Source organism: Rhamphochromis sp. 'chilingali', assembly GCF_963969265.1.
Source record: "Rhamphochromis sp. 'chilingali' genome assembly, chromosome: 7".
NCBI lineage: Eukaryota > Metazoa > Chordata > Actinopteri > Cichliformes > Cichlidae > Rhamphochromis > Rhamphochromis sp. 'chilingali'.
Window position 1 is genome coordinate 759081 of NC_137934.1, and position 25920 is coordinate 785000.

General features: G+C 42.1%; 2 protein-coding genes and 1 long non-coding RNA gene across 3 annotated transcripts in view; 2 read left to right on the forward strand and 1 right to left on the reverse strand.

Annotated features, from left to right (window-relative positions):
• Positions 1 to 25920, forward strand: part of mrps33 (mitochondrial ribosomal protein S33) — a 339553-nt gene that overhangs the window by 126552 nt on the left and 187081 nt on the right. The window lies entirely within an intron of this gene.
• The window catches only part of arhgef39 (Rho guanine nucleotide exchange factor (GEF) 39), a 66920-nt gene that overhangs the window by 4284 nt on the left and 36716 nt on the right, over positions 1 to 25920 (forward strand). Inside the window, exons 4-6 of the mRNA XM_080887333.1 lie at positions 10282 to 10402; positions 13964 to 14082; positions 24373 to 24443. Coding sequence (XP_080743459.1) covers positions 10282 to 10402; positions 13964 to 14082; positions 24373 to 24443 — 311 coding nt within the window. The remainder of the gene's footprint in view (positions 1 to 10281; positions 10403 to 13963; positions 14083 to 24372; positions 24444 to 25920) is intronic.
• On the reverse strand, positions 19822 to 20761 carry LOC308399918. The gene is made up of 2 exons (XR_013972272.1): positions 20635 to 20761; positions 19822 to 20560 (listed from the first exon to the last, which is right to left on the reverse strand). It is a non-coding gene; the product is annotated as an uncharacterized lncRNA (long non-coding RNA).

Below are 25920 nucleotides of genomic sequence, written 5' to 3' on the forward strand. Positions count from 1 at the left end.
ATAATTTAAAGAATATCCATGCTCTGGGGATTGTGGTGAGAGCCTGCGTACAGATAGGCATGCTTAGTTTGTCTGTTCTGCAAGAATGCAGCGTAGATAAACTCTTAGTTTACCAAAGCACAGTCCTTATCTTCACATTAGCAAAGGTTAGTGTTATTGTACTGCAGTGCACAGTAGTTCTCTTCCTCAGTAGATGTATATCACAAATGAACAGCATTATTATTATCGCAGAATATTAATGCACTTTCTCGCTAATGACCAATTCTGAGACAAACTGATCTCACCGCATGTCTAGACATCAATTGATTCGTTTGTGTTGATGCTGTAAAATTCAGATCCTGAGTCCACACGAATGACTTAAAATAAACGGGTTGAGGTTTGAAGTTGGAACATGTGTGCATGTTGAGGCCCTGGACTTAGCTCTGCAATCCATAAATCAATATGGTAGAGAAACGAGCTCAAAATGGGTTTTGGAAGCTGACAGGAAAACTGATATTTTCATTTCAAGCATTTCAAGCTACGACTGGTCCAAATATGGGTCATTCCTACTGTTCCGTTTCAGATTGTAATATCATTTTTAAAAATTCCAATTTGCCATGATTTTGTCACTACATTTAAAAGAAAAGCTGCTATATAATATATTGGTGAAGCTCATGATATTATGCTGTAACAATAAGAATATTTTCCACACATGGCACAACTTGTTATAGGACAGGGTCATCTCTGTTACTGTTTTAAATGTTTCAAGAGCTAAACAGTCCCTGCTTTTGATCTGTAAATGTATTTTTAAAGGGTGTTAATATTTTCTAATAAAAAGATCAAGATGGTAAACTGGACAGAAGAGTGAAAGGGAAACAGCCTACATGTGCCACACACTTATGGGAAGAACCAGCTGTTATATCTGCCAAAGGTGGCCACTCTGATGAGTCAGACATTTGGAATATATTTTGGTCCATAAACTAATGCCATGTTTTACTTTTTTAACTCCAGTTGCTTATTTGTACCATGCTTTCATTTCAGAGTGCAGTGAGACATTAAACTGCAACAATTACAGTAGAAAAACGGGGTGTTCTAAAACATTAGAACGATAGTGTAGATGTATATGAAATAAATAAATAATAAGGCATGGCCTTAGCAGTGTGAGTGCGAATGGTTGTCTGTGTCTATGTCTTAGCCCCGCGACAGACTGGCGACCTGTCCAGGGTGTACCTGCCTCTTGCCCTAAGACAGCTGGGATAGGCTCCACCCCCCCCGCGACTCTGACAAGGATAAGCAGAAGAGAATGGATGGATAAACTCAAGTATGCTGATAGCTCTCTTTGAAGTCGTATCTGTAATTCATGTTGGCTTATAAGTCTAAAGTAGGAAGTGTCGGTGTATTTTCTTATTCATGTGAGAAAGATTGCTCCTAGCCCATAGTTCATTATCAGACTGCACAGAACGGGAAACTGTGGAGCAGGGGCTTCGGAGACTGCTGATTGGGAATTCCATTTCCGAGCTAAATAATGAGTTGTATGAGTTCCCCAAGGCCCCTATCCCCTGCAGACTGACGGGCTTTCTCATTGAGATTGCCGCAATGAAGATTGAGGTATGCATTACACAGTCTGATGTGTTGGATAAATGGTTTTGCAGTTCACATACTGTTTATCTTCATTATGAAGTCCTTATTTAATCAGTGATGTGAATACAACGACAAGCTCTCGAGATAAAACGGGCCATGGAGATCCAGTGCCGCAGTGATTCACCAGTAGGAAATGATTCAATATGTATGTGAAACTTCAAGTAATGTAATCATCACTCAGTTCAGCAACAGGAAATAGGAATGCAAATGTTGCTGTTTTCCTCTAATGTGTAATATGCATTTAGATCCATATATATTTGGGCACTGCCACAAATGTAGTTACTATTACTGCTTACCAAAATAAGAGTGTTGGCTTATTAACGTGCAGACTTATTTATAGTATATTTGTGTAAAGTTCCAAGATGGCGCCAGTGTTCACGGCAAGCCGTCTCCTCCGCTGTTGTTTGTCGTCCTTCTGTCTATGTGCTGCCCTGATGTCGCTACGTTACTTGCCTATGATCGCCAAACTCTTGAATCTCCGGCCTTTGGACTACCAGACACAAGATTTTAAATGGAGACCTGAGAATCCTCCTCCGCTTTCGAAGGACTTTCCTGATTATCTCCGCCACTTACCATCTACCTTCTCTCAAAGGAAACGTTCACGGAGACTGGGTAAACGTGTTCGTATCAAGGCCTTTTTAAAGTCCTATGTTGGGACAAATGATCGCTATTCTATAAACATCTTGTCATCTATTCCTGCCCTCCGGGACCATGCTAACTTCAGACTGTTCTGTCATCGCTGGATTCGCCCTGTTGGACCTTATGGTTACCTGGACCTCCCAGCTGATCTTCCACCCGCTCGGTGCTGGGTGCGGTCCTCCAGAGGAGGTGCGAATCTCAACCTTCGCCTGCTGCGCCGTTCTCCTACCAGTAACAGTGTGACCACTCTCCGTATGGCCTTGCTAAATACAAGGTCACTGGCGAATACGACTTTTATTTTAAATGATCTTATTCTATCATCGGGACTGGCGGAAACTTGGCTTCGCCCCGGCGAACTTTTTCCCTTCTCGGAGCTGCTCCCACCTGACCACGCTTTTATTAGCTCACCCCAGACCACTGGAAGAGGTGGAGAACGCTAGCTTCAGTTTTTAAAGACAAACTTCGATGTTGGCAGCTGCCACCTGTTCTGTACCCCAGTTTCGAGGTGCAGTTATTGGAAGTGAACTGCGTCCCCTCCATCCTCTGCGCTGTGGTGTATCGCCCCCGAAACTTATCAAGGATTTTCTTCCAGAATTTGCTGATCTGCTGGGGAGCCTTCTGCTACGTTATGACCGTATACTAATTGTTGGTGACTTCAACATTCATGTTTGCTGTGAGGACAGTTCGCTAGCTAAGGATTTCCTCGCTCTTATTAGCACCCTCAATCTCACCCAGTGGGTAAGTGAACCAACTCACACTAAAGGTCATAAACTTGATTTGGTCTTATGGTCTGGATATTTGCATCACGGACATAAAGGACTCTGGGATTTCTGATCACTTCCCGGTTTTGTTTGATACTGTAGCGAGCGATGTGGGTTTGAACTGTGATGGTCCTGTGCGGCAAACGTGCACAATTAACTCCCAGTCAATCGCCCACTTCATTGATGCTTTCCTTGACTGTCCCCTCTCTGATGCTAAGTGTAATGGGGTTTTATCAGCGGATGAGCTTGCTAACCTCTTTTATACTGCATGCGCTGACATTCTTAACTCTGTGGCACCTCTGAGGATTAAACAACCCTGGCTAAATGATACTACTCGCGCCCTTAGGCGTGAATGTCGTCGTGCTGAAAGAAAATGGAGGAAAGACAAACTCCACGTCTCTCTGGACATCCTCCATAATTGTCTATCTAAGTATCAAAAGTCTGTTAAAGCTGCCAAATCTGCCTTTTTGTCTATCATTATTATGACTAATAGGCACAACCCCCGAGCTCTTTTTAATACTTTTAACTCTGTGATAAACCCTTGCACTACCACTTATAGGGATGCTTCCCCTGCTCTTTGTGATAAATTCTTAAAGTATTTCTCTGAACAAATCTCAGCTCTAAGGGCGGGCTTCTCATCCATCTCATCCATCATCAATTTTAGACCCAGTTCCAGCTTCTGAATGCTTGACTTTCTTTCCGCAGTTTGCGCCAGTGTCTTATTCTGTTTTAAAAGATATAATTGATCATCTCAAAATCTCTGGTTCCCCGCATGATATTCTTCCTTCTCGTTTCTTTAAGGAAGCTTTACATGCTATTGGTCCTTGTATCTTATCTCTGCTGAATGCATCATTGTCATCAGGTTGTGTACCGTCTCTCTAAGCATGCTGTTGTGCAACCTATTATGAAAAAGAAAAATCTTGACCGTAATGGTCTCACTAACTACAGGCCGATCTCCAAACTCCCTTTTATTTCCAAAATATTGGAAACGGTAGTTCTAAAACAACTTCAGGCCTTTTTAGATGCAAATGGTATTAATGAAAAGTTTCAGTCTGGTTTGAAACCTCGCCCCAGCACAGAGACAGCCTTACTTAGAGTTGTTAATGATCTTCTTTTAACTGTTGACTGTGGTTTTAGTTTTACTTGACTTGACTGCTGCTTTGACACGGTTAACCACAACATTCTTCTATCAAGACTGGAACATGTTGTTGGTCTCAAAGGTACGGTTTTATCTTGGTTTAAATCCTACCTCTCAGAGAGGTCGTTCTCTGTTGCTATGGGGCAACACTCCTCGGCTTCTGCCCCTATTTACTGTGGTGTGCCTCAAGGGTCCGTGCTCGGTCCTGCTCTCTTCTCTTTGTACATGTTGCCGTTGGCATTAATTTTTAGAAATTACAACATCTCCCTTCACTGTTACAGTGGGGAAAAAAAGTATTTAGTCAGCCACCGATTGTGCAAGTTCCCCCACTTAAAATGATGACAGAGGTCAGTAATTTGCACCAGAGGTACACTTCAACTGTGAGAGACAGAATGTGAAAAATAAATCCATGAATCCACATGGTAGGATTTGTAAAGAATTTATTCGTAAATCAGGGTGGAAAATAAGTATTTGGTCAATAACAAAAATACAACTCAATACTTTGTAACATAACCTTTGTTGGCAATAACAGAGGTCAAACGTTTACTATAGGTCTTTACCAGGTTTGCACACACAGTAGCTGGTATTTTGGCCCATTCCTCCATGCAGATCTTCTCGAGAGCAGTGATGTTTTGGGGCTGTCGCCGAGCAACACGGACTTTCAACTCCCGCCACAGATTTTCTATGGGGTTGAGGTCTGGAGACTGGCTAGGCCACTCCAGGACTTTCAAATGCTTCTTACGGAGCCACTCCTTTGTTGCCCGGGCGGTGTGTTTTGGATCATTGTCATGTTGGAAGACCCAGCCTCGTTTCATCTTCAAAGTTCTCACTGATGGAAGGAGGTTTTGGCTCAAAATCTCACGATACATGGCCCCATTCATTCTGTCCTTAACACGGATCAGTCGTCCTGTCCCCTTGGCAGAAAAACAGCCCCATAGCATGATGTTTGCACCCCCATGCTTCACAGTAGGTATGGTGTTCTTGGGATGCAACTCAGTATTCTTCTTCCTCCAAACACGACGAGTTGAGTTTATACCAAAAAGTTCTACTTTGGTTTCATCTGACCACATGACATTCTCCCAATCCTCTGCTGTATCATCCATGTGCTCTCTGGCAAACTTCAGACGGGCCTGGACATGCACTGGCTTCAGCAGCGGAACACGTCTGGCACTGCGGGATTTGATTCCCTGCCGTTGTAGTGTGTTACTGATGGTGACCTTTGTTACTTTGGTCCCAGCTCTCTGCAGGTCATTCACCAGGTCCCCCCGTGTGGTTCTGGGATCTTTGCTCACCGTTCTCATGATCATTTTGACCCCACGGGATGAGATCTTGCGTGGAGCCCCAGATCGTGGGAGATTATCAGTGGTCTTGTATGTCTTCCATTTTCTGATGATTGCTCCCACAGTTGATTTTTTTTCACACCAAGCTGCTTGCCTATTGTAGATTCACTCTTCCCAGTCTGGTGCAGGTCTACAATACTTTTCCTGGTGTCCTTCGAAAGCTCTTTGGTCTTGGCCATGGCGGAGTTTGGAGTCTGACTGTTTGAGGCTGTGGACAGGTGTCTTTTATACAGATGATGAGTTCAAACAGGTGCCATTCATACAGGTAACGAGTGGGGGACAGAAAAGCTTCTTACAGAAGACGTTACAGGTCTGTGAGAGCCAGAGATTTTCCTTGTTTGAGGTGACCAAATACTTATTTTCCACCCTAATTTACGAATAAATTCTTTACAAATCCTACCATGTGAATTCATGGATTTTTTTTTTCACATTCTGTCTCTCACAGTTGAAGTGTACCTCTGGTGCAAATTACTGACCTCTGTCATCATTTTAAGTGGGGGAACTTGCACAATCGGTGGCTGACTAAATACTTTTTTGCCCCACTGTATGCTGATGATATCCAGATTTATTCACCTCTGAAATCAGATGTGTCTGCTTCTTTGCAACCTCTGTTCAACTGTTTGCATGAAGTTAAAATTTGGTTATCACATAATTTTCTTACACTGAACGAGAATAAGACCGAAATCATAGTCTTTGGTAGTCACACTCGGTTAGCTGATGCCCTAGGCCCTCTCACTAGCCATCTCTCGCTCACTGTAAGGAACCTGTGAGTGTTCCTGGATGGCTCTTTTAAACTTCAGAAACACGTCTCCACAGTGGTAAAAAAACAGCTTTTACCAGTTGCGTCAGATATCCAAAGCAAAGCCGTTCCTTCCTTTAAAGGACCTTGAAAAGCTTGTCCACGCATTCATCACATCCAGACTGGACTACTGTCTTCTGCCATTCTTCAGTTAATTCAAAATGCAGCTGCGCGTTTTTTAACAGGTACGAGAATCTATGAACGCATAACTTCAACTTTAGCCAAACTACATTGGCTCCCTGTCAAATATCGCAAAGATTTTAAAATTCTTTTGTTCACTTTTAAAATTCTGAATAATTTGGCGCCCAGCTGTCTTTCTGAACTCCTCCACTTATACAATCCCAACAGAGCACTTAGATCGTCCAATCACAGGCTCCTAGCACAACCTAGGTCTCGAATGAAGTCGAGCGGTGACCGGGCCTTTGCATCCGTGGCACCCAGACTCTGGAATAACCTCCCTGTTCATTTTCGTACTGCCGAGCCGATCCAGTCGTTTAAATCACGTCTTAAAACTTATCTTTTTACTTTGGCCTTTGATTCTAACTAGTTGGCTGTTCTAGCTTGTTGTGTTGTTACCTATTGTTTGTTGTCCTGTTTTATTGTTTGTTTTAATTGTCTCATGCTTTTACTGACTGTGAAGCACTATGGTCAACACTGTTGTTTTAATATGTGCTCTATAAATACATTTTGATTTGATTTGTACTCATTCAGGTTAGAGGAATCGCTCAGGACTGACGTCTCTATAATATGTAATCCCTGTAATGCCTTTTTAAATGGTCCAAATGTAATTAGACAGTTATAAACAAACTGCTGTGCAATAATTATTTTGTATGTCTTTGTAGATTAAGTAAAATGTTGACATTTGCATTGATTTTATGTCTCTTTCCATTAAATTGAAATGACCATAGAAGTGAGCAGACTTACAAATTCAACAGTGGATCAAATAATGATTTCCCTCACTGTGTAGAGCTGTTACTGCTGGTACTGGTGATGCCAGTCTGGAGTTTTTAAAAATAAACAAGTCAGTAAACTTGTCGGGCCAATAGATGATTCATTTTATTTAATGGCAAAATACTCAGAAACAGCAACTGAAAACAGCTGAAATAAATGTTAAAGCATAACGAAAGGAAGAAAGCTGCTGCTTGGCAATGCCTACATTTGTTTGGTGATGTCCCATCTTCACGTTGTCATTTCCTCCCAGGAATCCATAATAAAATATTTAAAATTATCAGTGGAGAGTAGGCAAATATCTATAAAGGTGGTAATACCTGAGAAGTTTATATGACATTTGGATAAAAGATTTCATTCAACTTAAATGAAGGTGATGGGTAGGGCTGCCACGATTAGTCAACTAGTCACGATTACGTCGACTATCAAAATCGTCGACGACTGATTTAATAGTCGACGCGTCGTTTGAAGCTTTGTAAGATCCAAAAGACGCAGAAATAAGTAGCAGGATTTAAGAGTGTAATAACGGACTGAAACAGAAGATGGCAGCACTGCATGTACAAGGATGCCAGCTGCCGTTAAACCCCGAAGAAGAAGAAGCTGTGTCCCAGAATTCATAGCGCGGCCCAGCTCAGTTTCCAACAATGGCGGCAGCTAGTTAGTTTTAATATTACTCTTATTATTCTTTCTGGGTCACAAAATAAACGTTTAACATATTTTCAGGCGAGAATGTAGCTGTGTAAACCTCAAATATCTGCTCAGTTTATCAAGACACCACATATTTTCAAAAGCGCTCCGACGTTTTCGCAGACGTCTGTTACCCACTAGCTCGATAGCTAGCCGGGGGCTAGGCTAACTAGAGCCGTGAGAACACCGGACTCCCGGCAAATCGTTTTCAAACCCACCGCCGTCTTTCGCTCCTCAGGTTAAACGTGATATATAAGTCACTTAGATAACTTAAAAATGTTATTGTTTTGCCTTTTTTATTTGTTCCTGAGTAAATCAGTTTGGCTGAGATTAAAGTTATAGTTTTTACACAGCTGAATAAACGTCAAGCAGACAGCTGATTATCAGAAGTGTGAGATGCTGTTATAGTTTAGATAGCAAGGAGTTTATTAAACTTCACCGAAACAATCTGCAAATTTCATTAAAATTGAATAAACTATCATCTTGTCTTTATTTTTAGTTAGCACAGACCTTAAACACTTAAAGCTGTAAGCTAATGATAGTTATATAAGAGCAGATGCTGCTGGTGCAATAAGCTGTACGTTTTACGTCCAATGGATGATGATCTGATTAGTCGACTAATCGCCAAAATAATCGGTGACTAGTCGACTATCAAAATAATCGTTTGTGGCAGCCCTAGTGATGGGGCGGTTGGGGAAGGAAGTTAGTGTGCAGCACTGGTCCAGAATGCTGTGTGGACCAAGCACAAAGCAGAGGTGAGGTTGTCATTAAAGAACTGGAGTGTAGGATGGAGCTCAGACACTGTGTGGGTAAAAACGGCTGACATCACATTGTGTTGTTTTTTGAGAGCAACAAAATGCTGGTTTAATGCTTTAGTGTTAGCGAACTGTTTATTCCATTTATAGTTTCTCATGTTTCATCCTGTGTTTTGAGAGTTGCCGTTCATCTGTTGAGCCTTCTCCAAGTAATGGTGACGTGGCCTGAATTGTTTGGGTTCAGTCGTATCATCCACGATGCCGCAACTGCTTGGAATTAATGCGGATGACACGCATGGAATGCTAATGTCATCTCCACCTTGGTGCTGATGGTCGGACAATTTAATTGCTGTGGAAATTTAAAAAAAAAATGTAATCCATAATTTCATATTTATCATAATAGTCTCTGTCAGAAAGGGAAAGAAATGGAAATACATTTTTTCCTGCCCTTTGCTCTCGTTAGAACCCTCTCGGCTTCTCCTGCACCTCCCGATTATGAACAGAGCCTACCTTTGTCGGCAACTTCATTAAAATCTATTTAAATCAACTTCAACAGTAAAGTGCTCCTTCTCACAGCTTGTATGAGCAGCAGTCTCTGGGAACATCATTAGAGAATGTGTGTGCGTGAATATGTGGTACTTCCTCCAAGTTCAAATAACAAGCTCCTTCACAAGTGTCAACACCCCCAACCAATTGCTTAAGTTCGGCAGGCGTGTTCTTACTACAAAGTAGCCCTGGGTGCTCTGAAGGTACATCTGTCGTCTGGGTCCCAGTAAATACGTCACCCATGGGGGAAGAAACACTACTGAACCTTGACTGCTAAATCTCTCATTAACAGGGAAGCAATCCTCTGAACTCTGCTCAGCCTCCTCGCTTTCTCTAAATGTGTATGCCTTTGTTGAAAATGATGCTTCAGATGCGATCTAACCTCACATGAGCTCCTTCTCAGGGAGCGTGGCACTGATGCAAAGAAGCAGTGCCGTCTCAGACAATAATGCACAATAACTCAACTTGAGGCTAAATGTTTGCTAGGAGAGTAAACTTTAACACAAACGTCTCAAAGGCCTGTGATACACAAAAAAATGTGCCACGTATATTAAAATAGTTCTTGATACCATGTCCTGTGGATTTGTTAAGGATGTTGTGACTCAGGAGTAACATGCCACACACACTGCTTACTTGCACTGCCCGTAAAATAAGCGACAATGATCCAGTGAAAGTGACTACCGTAGCATGTTCTAAATATATGTATGGGGTCTTTGATTTAACAGACTGGTTTACAAAACCAAAGAAAAAGACAGAAAAGCAAATATTAATACACATTTTGCTTTGTACTAATGCAGGATTTAATGTTTGCTAAAATTGATACCATTTGTTATTATACATAAATGTTATGGATCATGTTAGCTGATTAATTGATTTAATTAATTTCAAAGCAAAAAGGGACAAAGAGAACTAGGGAAAGTTTTTTTTTTTTAATAACCTGGCTTTTCAAACATTGGCAACAAAAGCATGCAACACATGGAAAAACAACGTGCAATAGATCATGTTTAAACTTGTGTGTGTGTGTGTGTGTGTGTGTTTCTCCTCTCAGGACTCTACTTATCCATTTGGAGAATGGATACCTTGGCAAAGGCCTTGACCAGTTCTCCACCCATATGCACCATTACTACACATATGTGGATAACATTTATAAAGCCCAGAAAGTGCTTCAGGTAAGAACATTATATTTGAACTTGGTTCAGACTGTTAGTCGATCTTTTTTTGTCACTGATCTCAGTTTTTCTGTTTTCATCTATTTACTGATTTCTTGTTACATTGAATAGCAAAGCACAGCAATTTTATCAGATCAAATTTATTATGTAGTTTTACTGTGAACTTCAAGAATGCAAGTTTTTGCAGAATCTAACAATTTTCTACATGTTGATAGATGTAAAGAAACATGCTGCTGCGTCTTCATTTGGCCGCTCTCTTTAGCAGTAGCCAAAGTGGATAATCTGTCTCCATCTTAACCGAACATTTGCATCATACCAAACCTTTGCATATGCTCCTTCATTACATCCATGAGTTTTCTCTCTGGTCTGCTCCATAATCAACTATCTTCATTTTTAATCCTTCAACTCGGCCTTTAGTCTTTTTGTCAGTGATAGCCTTCTAACCATACACACAGTTAGATCCATATATATTTGGACACTGACATAAGTTTTTGTTGTTGTTTTTACCTGTTTACTGAAAAATATTCCAATTATAGTTATACAATGGACATAATGTGCAGACTCTCAGCTTTCATGTGAGGGTTGGCTGAAGATTCAATTGGACGAAGGGTTTAAGAGTTTCAGCTTCTTGACATGTGACATCTAGTTACAAAAGTAATTGGACAATTGAGTCAAAGGTTATTTCATGGGCAGATGTGGGCAATTCCTTTGATATTGATAATTAAGTAGCTAAAGGGCCTGGAGTTGATTTGAGGTGTGATGATTGCATTTGGAAGATTTTGCTGTGAACAGACAATATGCAGTCAAAGGAGCTCTCCATGCAGGTGAAACAAGCCATCCGTAAGCTGCAAAAACAGGAACAAAACATCAGAGAAATTGCTGCAGTCTTAGGAGTGGCAAAATCTTTAGTCCATCCTGAGGAAAAAGAAGGCATTGGTGACCTCAGCAATGCAAAACGACCTGGACGTCCACAGGCAACAGTAGTGGATGATCTCAGAATCATGGTGATGAGAAAACCCTTCACACCAGCCAATCGTGAACAACATTCTTGGATAAATATCCAAGTCTACCATAAAGAGAAGACAACTGTTCCACTGAAGGAAAAAGTACCCTAGACCATTATGGCGCCCCTTCCACTGTGGGGTGGAAAACACCTCAGGTGGGATCTGCTTGTCATGCCAGCAACGTTGGAAACCATCAGGACCATCGAGGTTACTTTTGTTCTCCTCAGAGAATTAAACTTTCTTCCACCTTTCAGTGTCCCATGTTTGGTGCTCTGTAGCAAAGTCCAAACGGTCAGTTCTGTGGCGTTCAAGGAGACGAGACGTTTTTTTTGTTCTTGAAGCCTTTCAGCCTCAGATGGTGTCTGATGGTTATGGGGCTGCAGTCGGCACCAGTAACGGCCTTAATTTGGGTCAAGCATCATCCAGTGTCTCGACGGACAGCCAGTTGGATCCTCCGGCTCAGTGCTGGTGACATTTTTTTGGGCCTCCGGATCATTTAGGAAATATCAAATGACCGTCTTACAGCGATGGCGTGCTGTGAGAGATCCTGCTTATGCAGTTCAACAACCCGACCACGTTCAACAAGGGAAGGTTTGTTTTCCTTTGCCAACAGAGCATCATGACAGTGAAATGACAGAAAATGACAATGAATCCACATTTTTGCACAGATTTGGCCTTTCAAAGGCAAGTGGTCCTAAACTTTTGATCAGCTGTAAAACAGCCTGTTTCAGTTTAAGTGTTATTTTCAATAAATTGCTCAAAAAAATGTTTTGTCTCACTCCCATTTCTTCTTGTTGCATGTTGAAGCTCAACTTGGAACCTTGTTAAGCTCCAACCATGTCATTTTTCATCAACTGGTCTTAAACTTTTGATTAGGATTGTATTAATGATTTTGTTTTTCATCTGTTCCTGAGTGTCTTTAGATTGTGGCGTGATTGCTTTTTGATATGTTTTAGCCCACTTTGCATTGTCAGACAGGTTCCATCTGAGTGAGTTCTTGATTTAAGAGGTCTGGCAGTAATCAGGCCTGGGTGTGGCTAGTGAAAATGAACCTAGCTTTCCGTAAAATGTGTTTAATCACATGACCACTGCAAGTAAGAATGGGCTCAGAGCTGACCTCTAACCTCTAACCACTCCTGCCTCGACCTTCTCACTCCTACTGGACACCTTGATACTCTCCTGGTGACTTCATACACGTCCTCCACCACCCTCATACTTCTCTGGCACTCAGACTCAGTGAACGCCTTCTGACCTTTTCTATACTGCACATCAATGCTCTGAAAGCAAACCTCACATGTGTAGTACTCTTTCTCAGCATGAAAGCATACTATTACTCGCTGATTGTCATTTCTAGGGATGGGTACTGGTATATAAACGGTAGTAACCAGACCGAAAAGCAGCGCACATTTCGGTGCTTTATTTCGGTGCTTTTTTTCCCGAGCTGTGATACACTTTAGATTCTAGCCAATCATTTTACGTTTCCGAGGATAGTGGGCGGGGCCAGGTACGTACGTTCTTTTAGAGCAGAGCTACAGATTAAAAATGACCAAGGTGAAGCGGTCAAAAGTCTGGCTGTACTTCACAGCAAAAGATGCAAACTCAGCAGCAACAAGTGCTTTAAGGTGATACTGTGATACTGTCAAAGGAGGTAACTCCTCGAATCCGATGAAACACCTGGCGACATATAGCATTTTGTTAAAGCCAAGAAATGCGCCGTATTTGATAGCTTGCTGCGAGACCTCACACCGAGCACATCTACTGCAGGTGTGGTGCCTGTTATCGGACCCAGAGTTAGCAACATCCCCCAAAAACCCGAAGAGGAGAGTCCTGGCCCCTAGCCCTGCCAGTGTAGCAGAAATGATGATGATGATGATGATGGCAGCAGCAGCCGTTCTTCTCTGCGTGAGTAGCTTCATGTTGTTGGTGTGTAATTTACGTTGAGTAGGCTAACCACGTTATTACATTAATGCATGTAAGGTGAGCTAGCAAACATCATCATAGCTACATGCGGCTGTCTTCTTGTTTGATGGCAGATACTCCCTTCACCCTGGCCAAAAAGGCTAAAATGACCAAAGAAAAAGTGGAAAACAGCTAAACATGAGAGGTTTAGGACAAAGTTTGTGTTTTTTCCATTGTTTAAGCACTGCTTCCAGCCAAGAGTGATACCATATATGCCCCATAGCTGCAGAAAAGGCTAACATTGTTATCTTTTTACAAAAAACAGCTGAACATGAGAGGTTTTTGGACCAATTTTGTGTTCTCCATTCTTTAAGCACCGGTTTGAGCACCGGCACCGTTTCAAAAGTACCGGTTTGGCACCGGTATCGGATAAAACCTAAACGATACCCATCCCTAGTCATTTCTCTTCTTAACATACCTTCAGCAACCCTTTCCTATATCTTCATTTTATTGCTCATCAATGTTATTCCTCTGTAGTTACTACTGCTCTGCACATCACAATCATGAAATCTGGTCCCAGTACACTTTTTATAAATTCAGAAGCTACGTCTTGTAAATGTTTCTGAATAATCTCCCAGTGTCTTGTGTCCATTTTCAGATGCAGCTTAAGAAAAACAAGGCCTTCAGACGGTTCAAAAAACTGCAGGAATCCCGCCCAGAATTCAACAACCAGAAGCTGGAGGACTTGCTCCAACTCCCCCTGCAGCGGATTGATCAGTGAGATTATATATTATTATATTATATATGATCTTAATAAGGTTTTAAAAGTGTGGGGACATAGGGCTTCAGCAAATCAGACAAATATGCAGGTGCCAGACCATTTAAGGATTTAAAAACCAATAAAAGAACTTTAAAATGAATCCTAAATTCAATTGGAAGCCAGTGCAGGGAGGCCAGAAACAGAGTAATGTGCTCAAATTTCCTTCTACCAGATAAAAACCGTGCCGCAGCATTCTGGACTAGTTGCAGGCGTGTCAGAGTGCCCAGTCCAACCCCTATTAAAAGGGAGTTGCAATAATCCAAGCGTGAGGTGATAAAAGCGTGGATACCAGTCTCCAAGTCACGCCTTGAAAGAAAAGGTTTAACCTTCGACAGACGCCTGAGATGATAGAATGATGATTTCACCACCGCATCAAGAGTAAGTGCAGAGTCGATTTTTAACCCAAGATTGGTAATCGAGCTCTTCAGGTGAAGGGTCAGAGCAGCAAGGTCAACATCAGGGATATCAGAGAGGAACGATTCGGCCCAAACAGAATTGCTTCCGTTTTACGTTCATTAAAATTTAAAAAGTTTTGAGCCATCCATGACTTAACATCACTAAGGCAATCAAGCAGGAGTCTAATTGGGGAGCTATCAGAACGACTGAAAGGAAAATAAAGCTGGCAATCATCAGCATATAGATGAAATGAGACTTTGTGTTTATGAAAGATCGCACCCGGTGGCAGGAGATGAAAACAGTAATGGCCCAAGAATAGATCCCTGTGGGACACCCCACGGCAGAGGGGCCACAGAGGACGATGACGAGCCCAACTTAACACAGAAGCTCCTGTTTGACAGATATGATTTTATCCACAGGAGTGCCAAGCCAGAAATGCCCACACAAAGCTGTAATCGAGAGATCAGCAGGTCGTGATCCACTGTGTCGAATGCAGCAGTCATATCTAGTAGTATAAGCACTACATGTTTACCACAGTCCGTCGTTACCAGAATATCGTTCATAACCTTTGAGAGCTGTCTCTGTGCTATGAAACGGCCTAAAGCCAGACTGAAAAACTTCAAACATTTGAGAGTTGTTTAGATAATCCATCAGCTGAGTGTGAACAACCTTTTCCAAGATCTTACTCAGAAAAGGAAGTTTAGAGATGGGTCTACAGTTTGACTGAACTGAAATATCTGAGCCTGGCTTCTTAAGTAAGGATGAATAACTGCATGCTTAAACTCGCTTGGTACTTGACCTGACAAGAGGCTGGTATTAATTAGGTTCAGAATATGTGGTCCAACAGTAGGAAACACCTTTTTTAGAAAACTGGGACGAGCGACATCATTCGGAGAACCACATGGGTTAGCAGTTAACACAAGCTTCTCGAGTTCAGGTAGAACAATTGGTTGGAAAGCAATAAGCAAATTTAAACAGGGAACATGCACAGCCGGGCCAACAGAAGATAAAGTGGAGGGTCTCAGACTGGCAACCACAAAGAAATTAAGAAACTTATTACACATAACCTCAGAAGATTGCAAAAGAACATGATCCTCTGCATTCAGTACAAAATTTATGGTATTATACAGAACACGAGGGTTATGTGAATTAACAGCAATAAGTTGAGAAAAATAGGCGTTTTTGGCAGTCTTTGCTGCCCTCTGATAAGCTTTCCAGCTCGTCTTAAGAGTTTCCAGAGAGACGTACAGTCAGTCCTTTTTCCATCGCCTTTCACATCTCCTACAGTCTCTTCTAATGGCTCAAGTAAAATCGGTTAGCCAAGGACTGGCCTTGGGTTTACACTGCCTGAGTCTTAGAGGTGCAACAACATCAAGGGCAGATTTACAAACAGAGTCCAGATGAGAGAGTAATCCATCTACGGAGGACGACTCAGAGGGACTGGACACAAGTTGTTCAAATAGTGTTGAAAAACGCTCGGGAGTATCTGAGCCGAAGGCTCGATAGCATCGCATAGGTGCAGCCGTTTAACAACAGGACTAAGAGCAACAACGTCAAATACAATGGGCATATGGTCACAGAATACAGCATCCTCCACATGTAAGTTACAGACAGATAACCCATATGATAACACCAAGTCCAATGTGTGACCATGTTCTTGAGTGGCACCTTTAACAGACTGAACAAGATGAAAAGAGTTCACCAGGTCCATGAAGTCCTTAGCCAGTGGCTTTCCTGGGCAACAGACGTGTATATTAAAATCACTGAGCAGCAGGACCTGGTCATACCGGGATGCACAGTCAGCGAGAAACTCAGATACAAACTCCTTGTCTTATTTAGGAGGCCGATAAACTATTGCACACAGCAACGAAGGCGAGTGGCCCAGTTCACACAAACAACATTCAAAGCTGCTGTGGCGTGTCCATGAGGATAGTTGCTTAAACTCAAAGTGTGCTTTAAAAACAGCTAACCCCCCGCCACGACCAGAAGCTCTCAGAGCGCTAAAATGAGCACAGCCAGCGGGCAGCAGTTCAGAAAAGGCGCTTAACTCACCGGGTGAACTCCAGGTTTCAGTCAAACAGAGGAGATACAAAGCATGGGAAGAACAGAAATCCTTCAGGATGAAGGTCTTATTCGCCACCGATCTGGCATTTATTAAAGCCAACCTGAGGGGAGCTGGTTCGGAGACCTCCGCGGCAGTGACAACCAGATCCACCGGTCTAAGGTCTGATCGGTCCATTCGCCTCCAACGCAGATGCCAAAGAGGGAAGGATTTCACAGGGCTTCTCCCGATAGAGCCGACAACGGGAACCAACCAGGAATCCACAGGATCCAGAGCACGCGATGGTACCAAGAGTCGTGGAAAAGATTGATGAACGGAGCGAAGATTGTGAGGAAGGTAAGAAATCTGGATTCTCAGCTTAACAAGGCGACCTCCACGAGTACCCCGTCTCCTGCGTCGCTTCTTCATATCTGGTGGCAGTGGTAGGGGATGCCAGCGCAATGGTACTGCTTCCAGGTAGGGAGGCAGAAAACCCTGGCTTTACCAAACCAAACTGAAACTTTGGTGGATGAGCCGATTTTCAATAAGGTCTGGCGATCATACGACAGTATTGAACTGACATGTTGCACAACGTTACCTAAAAACAATAAAATCAGACAGATAAAAAAGAGCGGTTGACAGCGTGCCAAACACACAGGCACCATCTTGCATCTTGTTTACAACAGCAGGGTGCAAGACGCTAGCAGGCAGGGCATACATGGAACGCCATAACCAAGTGGCCGGCATAGTGTACAGGAACATCTGTGCCGAGTATAACCTGGAAGTCCCGAGGTCAAAATGGGAGATGCCCCCAAGGGTGGTGGAGAATGACCGAGCTAAGATCCTGTGGGACTTCCAGATACAGACGGACAAAATGGTGGTGGCTAACCAACCGGACATAGTGGTGGTAGAGAAGCAGAAGAAGACGGCCGTAGTGATCGATGTAGCGGTTCCCAATGACAGCAACATCAGGAAGAAGGAACACGAGAAGCTGGAGAAATACCAAGGGCTCAGAGAAGAGCTGGAGAGGATGTGGAGGGTGAAGGTAACAGTGGTCCCCGTGGTAATCGGAGCACTCGGTGCGGTGACTCCCAAGCTCAGCGAGTGGCTCCTGTCAGGCTTGTCTTTATGTTTTAAAGCAAAATCCTCATCCACACATTTAATGGTGTCAGTTGTGTGTCAATGAAGTTCTCCTGGGGCTCTAGTGGAGCCTTGCAGCCAGACAGCTGACTAATCAAAAGTCACCTTATATGACTAGACTTAAGTTTTAACCTATGTGATACCACCTTAGGTATTTCCAGTTTGTCGAATAATAAACTCCATCTGCTGGAGAGAAGGCCATTAAGTGCAGATGAAAGTTTGGTCAAAGACTAACCTGGTTAAGTGGTTTCATCTTGCTGCAAAATGAATTTATAGAATCTGAATAAAGAAGGAAATGGATCTGTGATGAATCACTGAAGGATCTGTTGTTAGAGGAAGAGCAAAAGAATAGAAACACAATCCACTTCAAATTAAAAAAAAAACAGGCAACAAATTAAATCACTTTCGACGCTCCTCCCCAAATAGACAAAAAGTCCTGTCTTCTTGTCTTTTCTTGTAATAACAAATACATTACAGCCATTATTAGCAATGGTCACTGTTAGCAGGAAGTGGAAATGAAAATCTAATTAAACAAACAGTATAACACAAAGGAAACACTAATGAGCATTATTAGGTACATTTCAAATAATGTAAACCGAACACTCTCATTTAGCCATCTTGTCCTGTTCATTAGCAGCAAACCAAAGAAAATATAATGAGACAACAACATAATCCTGACCATTTTCATATTTCTGATATTCTAATGAAGAATGGAGCTGTACAAAACATGAAGTGGTAAAGAAGATATGCTTTCTGCTCTTGCAGCAGGAGTTGCAAATGGCTTTGCTGATGATAATACACACTTTTTTCTCACTCTGTTTGGCAGACATACCGGGTCATTTGGGCATTTGCACATCAGTAAATATAGAAGACAAATTAAATTTCTAATTATTTTGCATGCATGCATTAAGGGTTTGAATTTGTAATTAAGAGACGAGGTGTCAGCAGGCGCCTTTCTGGATGAGTGGACATAACACGGACTTATTGGTGATTACTACACTTTAATAGCTTAAAAGAGAAGAAGCGCTGGTAAATATAGAAGTCTAGAGCATGTGCATTGTGTAAATTAGAACTATAAGCGACCTATAATCGACTTTGTCTCATCGTTCCTTTAAAAGGTAACTAACAGTGATTTATTCAAAGAGTGAAGAACTTTAAGTGTGAATATTATGAAACCTGTTCGAACTGTCCTCTGAATTATTATTAACTATGTTTCCACAAAGATCTGAGCAGTGGAGACAAAATGAAATGGCAACAAGTGTGAGCCATCAGTGTACTAATAAAGAGAAATGGCCACATGTGAACCTAACCAGGCTAACAAAATCAGTTTCTTTTACTCTAACAAACCAAATTAGTGGTGTATATCCATTTTTTTCTTACTTTGATATTATTCTACTGACATCTAAGTCACCACTGATGACACTAACCCCATGCTACCAAAATATATCATTTTAAGTCTTTTAAAAATATTCTTTCAAGTTGTAGTAATCAGAGGACAAAGAACAATTATTGTAAGTGACATGCATACAAAATAATTTAATATTTTTCAATTGATAAAATTTTAAACATTTTTAAAGATGCATTTCTGACATCAAATAATCTGTCACCTGTGTGGCTTGCAATACAGCCCTCACTCTGACAAGCCCAGTACCTGAACTATAGTTGTGCCATATCATATCATCCACACTGATGCCAGGATAAATTCTTACGGAATATCAGCGTGTCGTATTCATTGTTAGAGCAACACTGTGCATTTATGTTCCTTTGTGCATACGAGACACACCCAGAATCTAGCAGCTGGTCATGTGAAACCCCTATGAAAGTAAATGACTCTATCGTTGGAGCGCACTGTAAGATAGGAAAAGCAAATGGTGGATGGAAATTACTGACGTAGTTACATGGTGGAAAAGCAGGATACAGAAAAAGCAAGGTATAGCATCTCAGGCAGAAATAATTCTAATTATATGTGTGGCGAGACGAGGTTGGGATATAAAGTAAATACTCTTTGCAGTTTTAAAAAGACAACGCCACCCTGGGAATTTCACCCAGAGAATACTGAAAGTAACACTAAATCACCAGAAAGGCACTTAGGTTCGCTTTACTCAGTCCAGAGACGAGGTTCAATGATCAACAAATTCACAATTTATTGGTAATTATTTAAAACACCGAATAAAAACATAATCATAAATATTCAAATACAAATATGCTTAAAAAGGTATTCAGAGCTGAGGCTTACCAGTGGAGGGGCAGGGATGCCACACACAAACTAAAGAAAGAAAACACACCCAAAACACAAGTGCAGCACACTATCACACACTCACACTAATAAACTAAACAAGGCAGGTGTGTACACTCAAGGGATCCCACCACCAAGGCACCCTAGTCTCCTCCACGTCGGCACTCCGCATCTGAATAAAAGAAACAAAGAAAATTTTAATATATTACAACAAACTAATGTGTAGCACCGGGGGATAACCCAACTGCAAGACCACACTGGTGATCTACAGCTAGAAAAAGGGCCTCCCACCAGTGGTGTAACAAAAATCCAAACTACAAATCAAAAGCAATAAAACAACATACAATCTGGATAAAACTCTAAAATCTGGAGCAAACGGAATCACCGTACTGCTCCAACTTGCCGTCCACACGACGATAAGTTAACAGTCAATCAATATGCACGCCAGCTGACTCCGATAACCGGCATGCATATAGCCGTTGTCCACGCCGACGTCCACTGTGAAAGCTGACAGCAGCAGGGAAAGAATTCTCACAACGGGAACAGACGGTAAAAGCACAGCAAGGCAAAACAGCAGCACTTCAGTTCGCGTAGCTTGGCGCAAAACTAAGGTCCACACTTCCTGCGAAACATAATAAATAATTACTATAAACGAACAATAGAAGGCAGAGAGCGTAACAAAAGTTGATTACGTACCAAGTAAGCCGGGTCATAGAATGTAAGCAGAATAGCTCAGAGGAGGCTTCTATAGCTACGACCAGCCGCGATGGAGACTTTAGAGGAGTAACCCACAAACGATCTCTACCACACCGAGGAAGGCAGGTGACCAAAAAGGAGATCACAGGCAAGCAATGCAGAGACACTCAAATGGCCACTATTTATACCAGCGCCCCCTAATGGGCCAGGCTGAAAGTGGGTTGGACCGAGGGATAACATTCATCCTGCCACATTCGGAAACATCGTGCAGGCTCCTACTAAGTTACTTTAGTTAATTAAGTGTTAAGTTACATTATGTCAATAACGGACATAATATGGACACCATGTGGTTCGGAGGTAACCCCCGAGCCAGATGGTGAACACCAGAGTTGAAGGGAGCCACCAGGCTGAAGAAGAAGTCCTATCGGGCTTGATTAACCCGTGGGACTTCGGTCGCAGCTGATAGGTACCGACAGGCAAAGTGGAACTTGGGCAAAAACTCGGGCAACTCAGGAGGGCAAAGCAGCGCTTTTTTTGTATAGTGCAGGTGGAGCGCTGCTGACTTCAACTGAGAACATTATCGGGTGGTGGAAGGAGTAGTTCGAGGACCTCCTTAATCCCACTAGCATGTGTTCTATGGAGGAGGCAGAGTCTGCGGACGAGGGGGACAATTCGTCTTCAGGGGGTTAGGTCACTGAGGCAGTTAAACAAATCCTTGGTGACAGGGTCACTGGGGTAGAAGGGGTTCGGCCTGAGTTCTCTTTCCCTCCTACCTTCGTCGACATGAGGTCATGCTGAGGTACTTGGTGCACAGAGGTTCCCAACTTTCTGCAGAGTCGATAGCTACAAACCTCCAGACTTAATGTGGCGTTCAGATTACCTCAAAAACGGTGTGTAGAGATCTGCTGCCTGAGATTACCCAGCACAATAGAAAGCATTAGATGCAGCGGTGTAAAGCATGGCGCTACTGGACTCTAGAGAAGTGGAGATTTGTTCTCTGGATTGTCTAATAGACGAGTCTGGGTTTGGCGGTTGTAAGGAAAATAGTACTTTTCTAACTGCACTGCGCCAAGTGTAACGTTTAGGGGAAGGGGGATTATGGTGTTTAGTTGGCCCCTTATTTCCATTGAAAGGAACTCTTAACGCTTCAGCATACCAAGAAGAGTTTGGGGGATGGCCCCTTCCTGATCCAACATGACTGCATAACAGTGTACAAAGCAAGGTGTGGGCTGCACAGAGTCCTAACCTCAACCCATTTAGAAGACCTCTGGGGTGAATTAGAGCACAGACTGTGAGCCAGGCCGTCTTGTCCAACACCAGTGTCTGACCTCACAAATGCTCTTCCAGAAGGATGTTCGAATATTCCCATGAACACATCCCTGTACCTTGTGGAAAGCCTTCCCATAGAGTTGAAGCCCTCTACACTGGATTTCCATGTTTGTTTTCATGTTTCAGTAAATTCCTGAACCCAGTTTTTCAAGCAAAATACTAAGAAATGAGGTATGGTGCTATAGTTCTCACAGTGCTGTGTTTTTCAAATAGTACTTGCACTATTACACTGCATCGTTGGTGCTCTGTAACATCCCTTATTAAACTCATTCCACCAAATGGACCAGAAGCAATGATTTGCAGGGTGCTAGCATTACAACTTGCCTCATTCACTGGCACCACTTTGTCTCTATAACAAGCCCAGACTAAAAAACAAAGCAAAAGGGAAGACTGCAAAGGCAGAGACGAGCACAGTGGAAATCAATGTCAGCTGTCAATGCACTTCAAGGTCACATCGTCCTAGTAAAAAGGAGCATGGATTTCTCTTCACAACTGTTGTCTTAGGCAGAGGCTTAAACTTGATAGAATCTCTATGAATTTGTCTGAACATATTTAAACTGAATTTGAACGTTTTTTTTTTAATTTTGCTTTTGCTATTTTACATTAAGTCAAGTTTAAATAACTTTAAAAAATTCATTTTTTTTATATATAGACATAAAACCCAAATTAAAAATGTTTAAGAGATAGTTATACTACTTTATATTGCTGGTGATTTTCCTTTGATTCTGAATAATTTAATCTGTAGCCAATCGGGGGAAAACCCCCAAGCATGTGGCTTATTATTACTCGTTTGTTTTTAGAGGCATCCTTGACCTATGAGTCAGAATCTGAATCACCTTTATTGCCAAGTTGGTACACACACAATTTGTTGTTGAATAATTATAATTTTTGTTGGTGTGGTCCTGTGTCAGTTTAGCTTTTTGAAACAAAGACAACACTCTTAAGTGGTGGACTGGAATTGCATTGGGGTCTCCTATGGTCAGGCACCTACAGTGGAAAGTTGACTGTATTCACCTTTCAGTATTATCTGGGGGTAAACAAAATACAGCTGACGGCAAAAATCTGACCTGCACTCACATGTTCTCTAAAGTGAGCTAGATATCACCATAAATATATACAAATAAGCATCTTGGAATTATTCCGGATTAGCGTCGTGCCACATCATACCATTCTTTATAAAACTGTTAAAATGTTTAGGTGATTCAGAAAGTGTCATGTCATCCTGTTAGTGATCACATACATTAGTTCTGTAGCGCACACAATGAGACCAGGCATGTCTAACAGCCCGCCGGTCTCGATGATGATTTACTGCCTAAAAAGTGAGCAGCTTTAACAACCTGCAACAAAGCATAAATACTGTTTTGTATAAAACACAAAATAATTCAATCATTTCTCTCTTTTCTCCACATTGTAGGGTTTTTACCTTTTAATGTAAAGTGCCTTGAGGCAACTGTTGTTATGATTTGGTGCTTTAACCTCCTGAGAACTGAGGATAAAAAGTTTCTTTCAGTTTACCTTTTTTTTGTCCACTACAGAGGACATAATGAATAGGCTGGATCTCAAGAGGATATAAATTGAATAAGAACGTCTCCAGGACAGTCTCCAGGAGAGAGGCCATTAACAAGAGGAGAGCTAGACTGGGCTGTAGAAGGGCATCAACCCGGCAGCACGACTCGTATGTGCTCCTGTGTGCGAGGAGAAACCAGGGGTGGCTTTTATAGCCTCAAAATCATATCACATTATTTAAAAAATTGCATTGCTTATATTTATGACAACATAGAAAAATACTGAACATGTTATCTGTGACTGTAGCTTGCACGCACCGACATTTATTACTGCAACCAAAATAAGTAACGTTTATTTATTAAGCGCTCTAATTCTCTATAGGTTTCTTTTGTTCACGTGTGTCTTTAATAAAATTAAAGTTGCAGTGTAAACTGTGCAACTGCATCGACTTATTGTTCCAGGTTTTATTCACACATACAGAAAATGCCATTTAGTTGTTTCTGGGGGCTTTAATTCAAACATCATTTCTAATCTGCACCTGGAGTAAAAGTCAGGATTTATAGTCAGTATTTCATTTGTTCACTATGAGAAGGATACGATCAAACCAGTGCAGCTCTCCATCTCATCAGGGTACTGCTGTATCTGTCTGTCGTCATCTCAGGCAAAAATACTTCAAAGTAAAACTCGATCTTTCCATCTGAGTTAGTCGGGACAGTTCGCACATTTCTTTGGCTCGTTAGGCTTTTTTGACACTGCTGCTGTTTGAATGTAACCAGTCCACAATTACAGAGCCAAGAGTATCCTGTTCAACAGTGGCTATAACTCTGAGAATGGGGGAAACTACGTGACCGTTTCTATTGTCAGGTAATATTGTGACCTTATTTCTTTTCTGTCTTCTCACAGGTATAAACATTTCCTGCAGGATCTGACAGCCAACATCAGTGTAGACCACCCAGAGTATGAACAGCTTTTAAGTAAGTGTCTTTGCTGCCGTCTGTAGTAATTAGAGCAGGGCGATATGACCAAAATATTTATCACCATATACATTTGAAAATTTGTGATAACGATATAACTGATGATATAATTGATGTGAGACAAAATACTTTACAACTCCTCAACTTTATTAGTGCAAAAAAAACACATCAATGTATTTTCATTTAAACAAGCAGCTGTTTTTTACATTAAAGTTCTATAAAATGTAACAGTGCAAATGCAAATTCCTCGCTGACAGTTTAACCAAAAGGCGTTTCCAGTGGAAACTGGCCGACATATCCTCAGCATAACCATGTATAACATCCACAAAACTTAAAGAGGTTATACACACACAATACAGTAATATTATGTTGAAGCACAGTACGTATCACTCCGCGAGGCTCCGCCTACGATAGCCGTAATGCTCCGACAATCCATCAAGCGGTGCGGCTTCGAAGCTTAGCAAAGTCGTACTGAAACATTTGACAGATTTTCGAGCGCCGTGCACATAAAATCGTTTCCAGGTCAGTAAACACAACCAGAGTTCATACATAAGGCACACGGGATTATAAGGGGCTCTGTCGACTTTCAGAAAAATCAAAGGATGATTTTAAGTGCGCCGTATTTTCCAAACAACACGGTAATAACGACGGCCCGCTAGCATGCGCTACCAAAAATAGTGCTTTGTTGTGTATCTGACGGACGAAAGCTAAACCAGTTCCACACCAGTGAAGCTGCAGCATTTTTACAAACCAGTTCAGGTTCATCTGTTTCATTCAACGATCCGCTTTCGCTCTTCTCATTCTGCGTCGCCGCCATGCTTTTTCCGCCATGTGCGTATGAAAAGAAAGGCACTGCGCATGTGTGTTTTACCCATATTCTATCGCCATGTTTCATTTTCTTATCGTTGTCCAACATTATACCGGTATCACTGTGAACGGTATGATATGGCCCAGCCCCAGTTATTACCAACCAGCTTCTGTTCAGTAGCTGCTGTTGTGTCCTCATGTCTCCATTCTGATATGGCCCGGCCCCAGTAGTAATGTTGTCTACAGGTCGACTGTGATTTTTTGTTACAGAACGATGTGTACAAACTGTAGAAGAAGGTTAATATTACTGAAAAATGTCTTTCTGTTTCACAGTGTGAACATCGTTAGTTTGTCAAACACAAAAGCTCACTCTCACTGCGATTTACATATGGGGCGATCGTGGCTCAAGAGTTGGGAGTTCGCCTTGTAATCGGAAGGTTGCCGGTTCGAGCCCCGGCTTGGACAGTCTTGTTCGTTGTGTCCTTGGGCAAGACACTTCACCCGTTGCCTACTGGTGGTGGTCAGAGGGCCCGGTGGCGCCAGTGTCCGGCAGCCTCGCCTCTGTCAGTGCGCCCCAGGGTGGCTGTGGCTACAATGTAGCTGCCATCACCAGTGTGTGAATGTGTGTGTGAATGGGTGGATGACAGGTTGTGTAAAGCGCTTTGGGGTC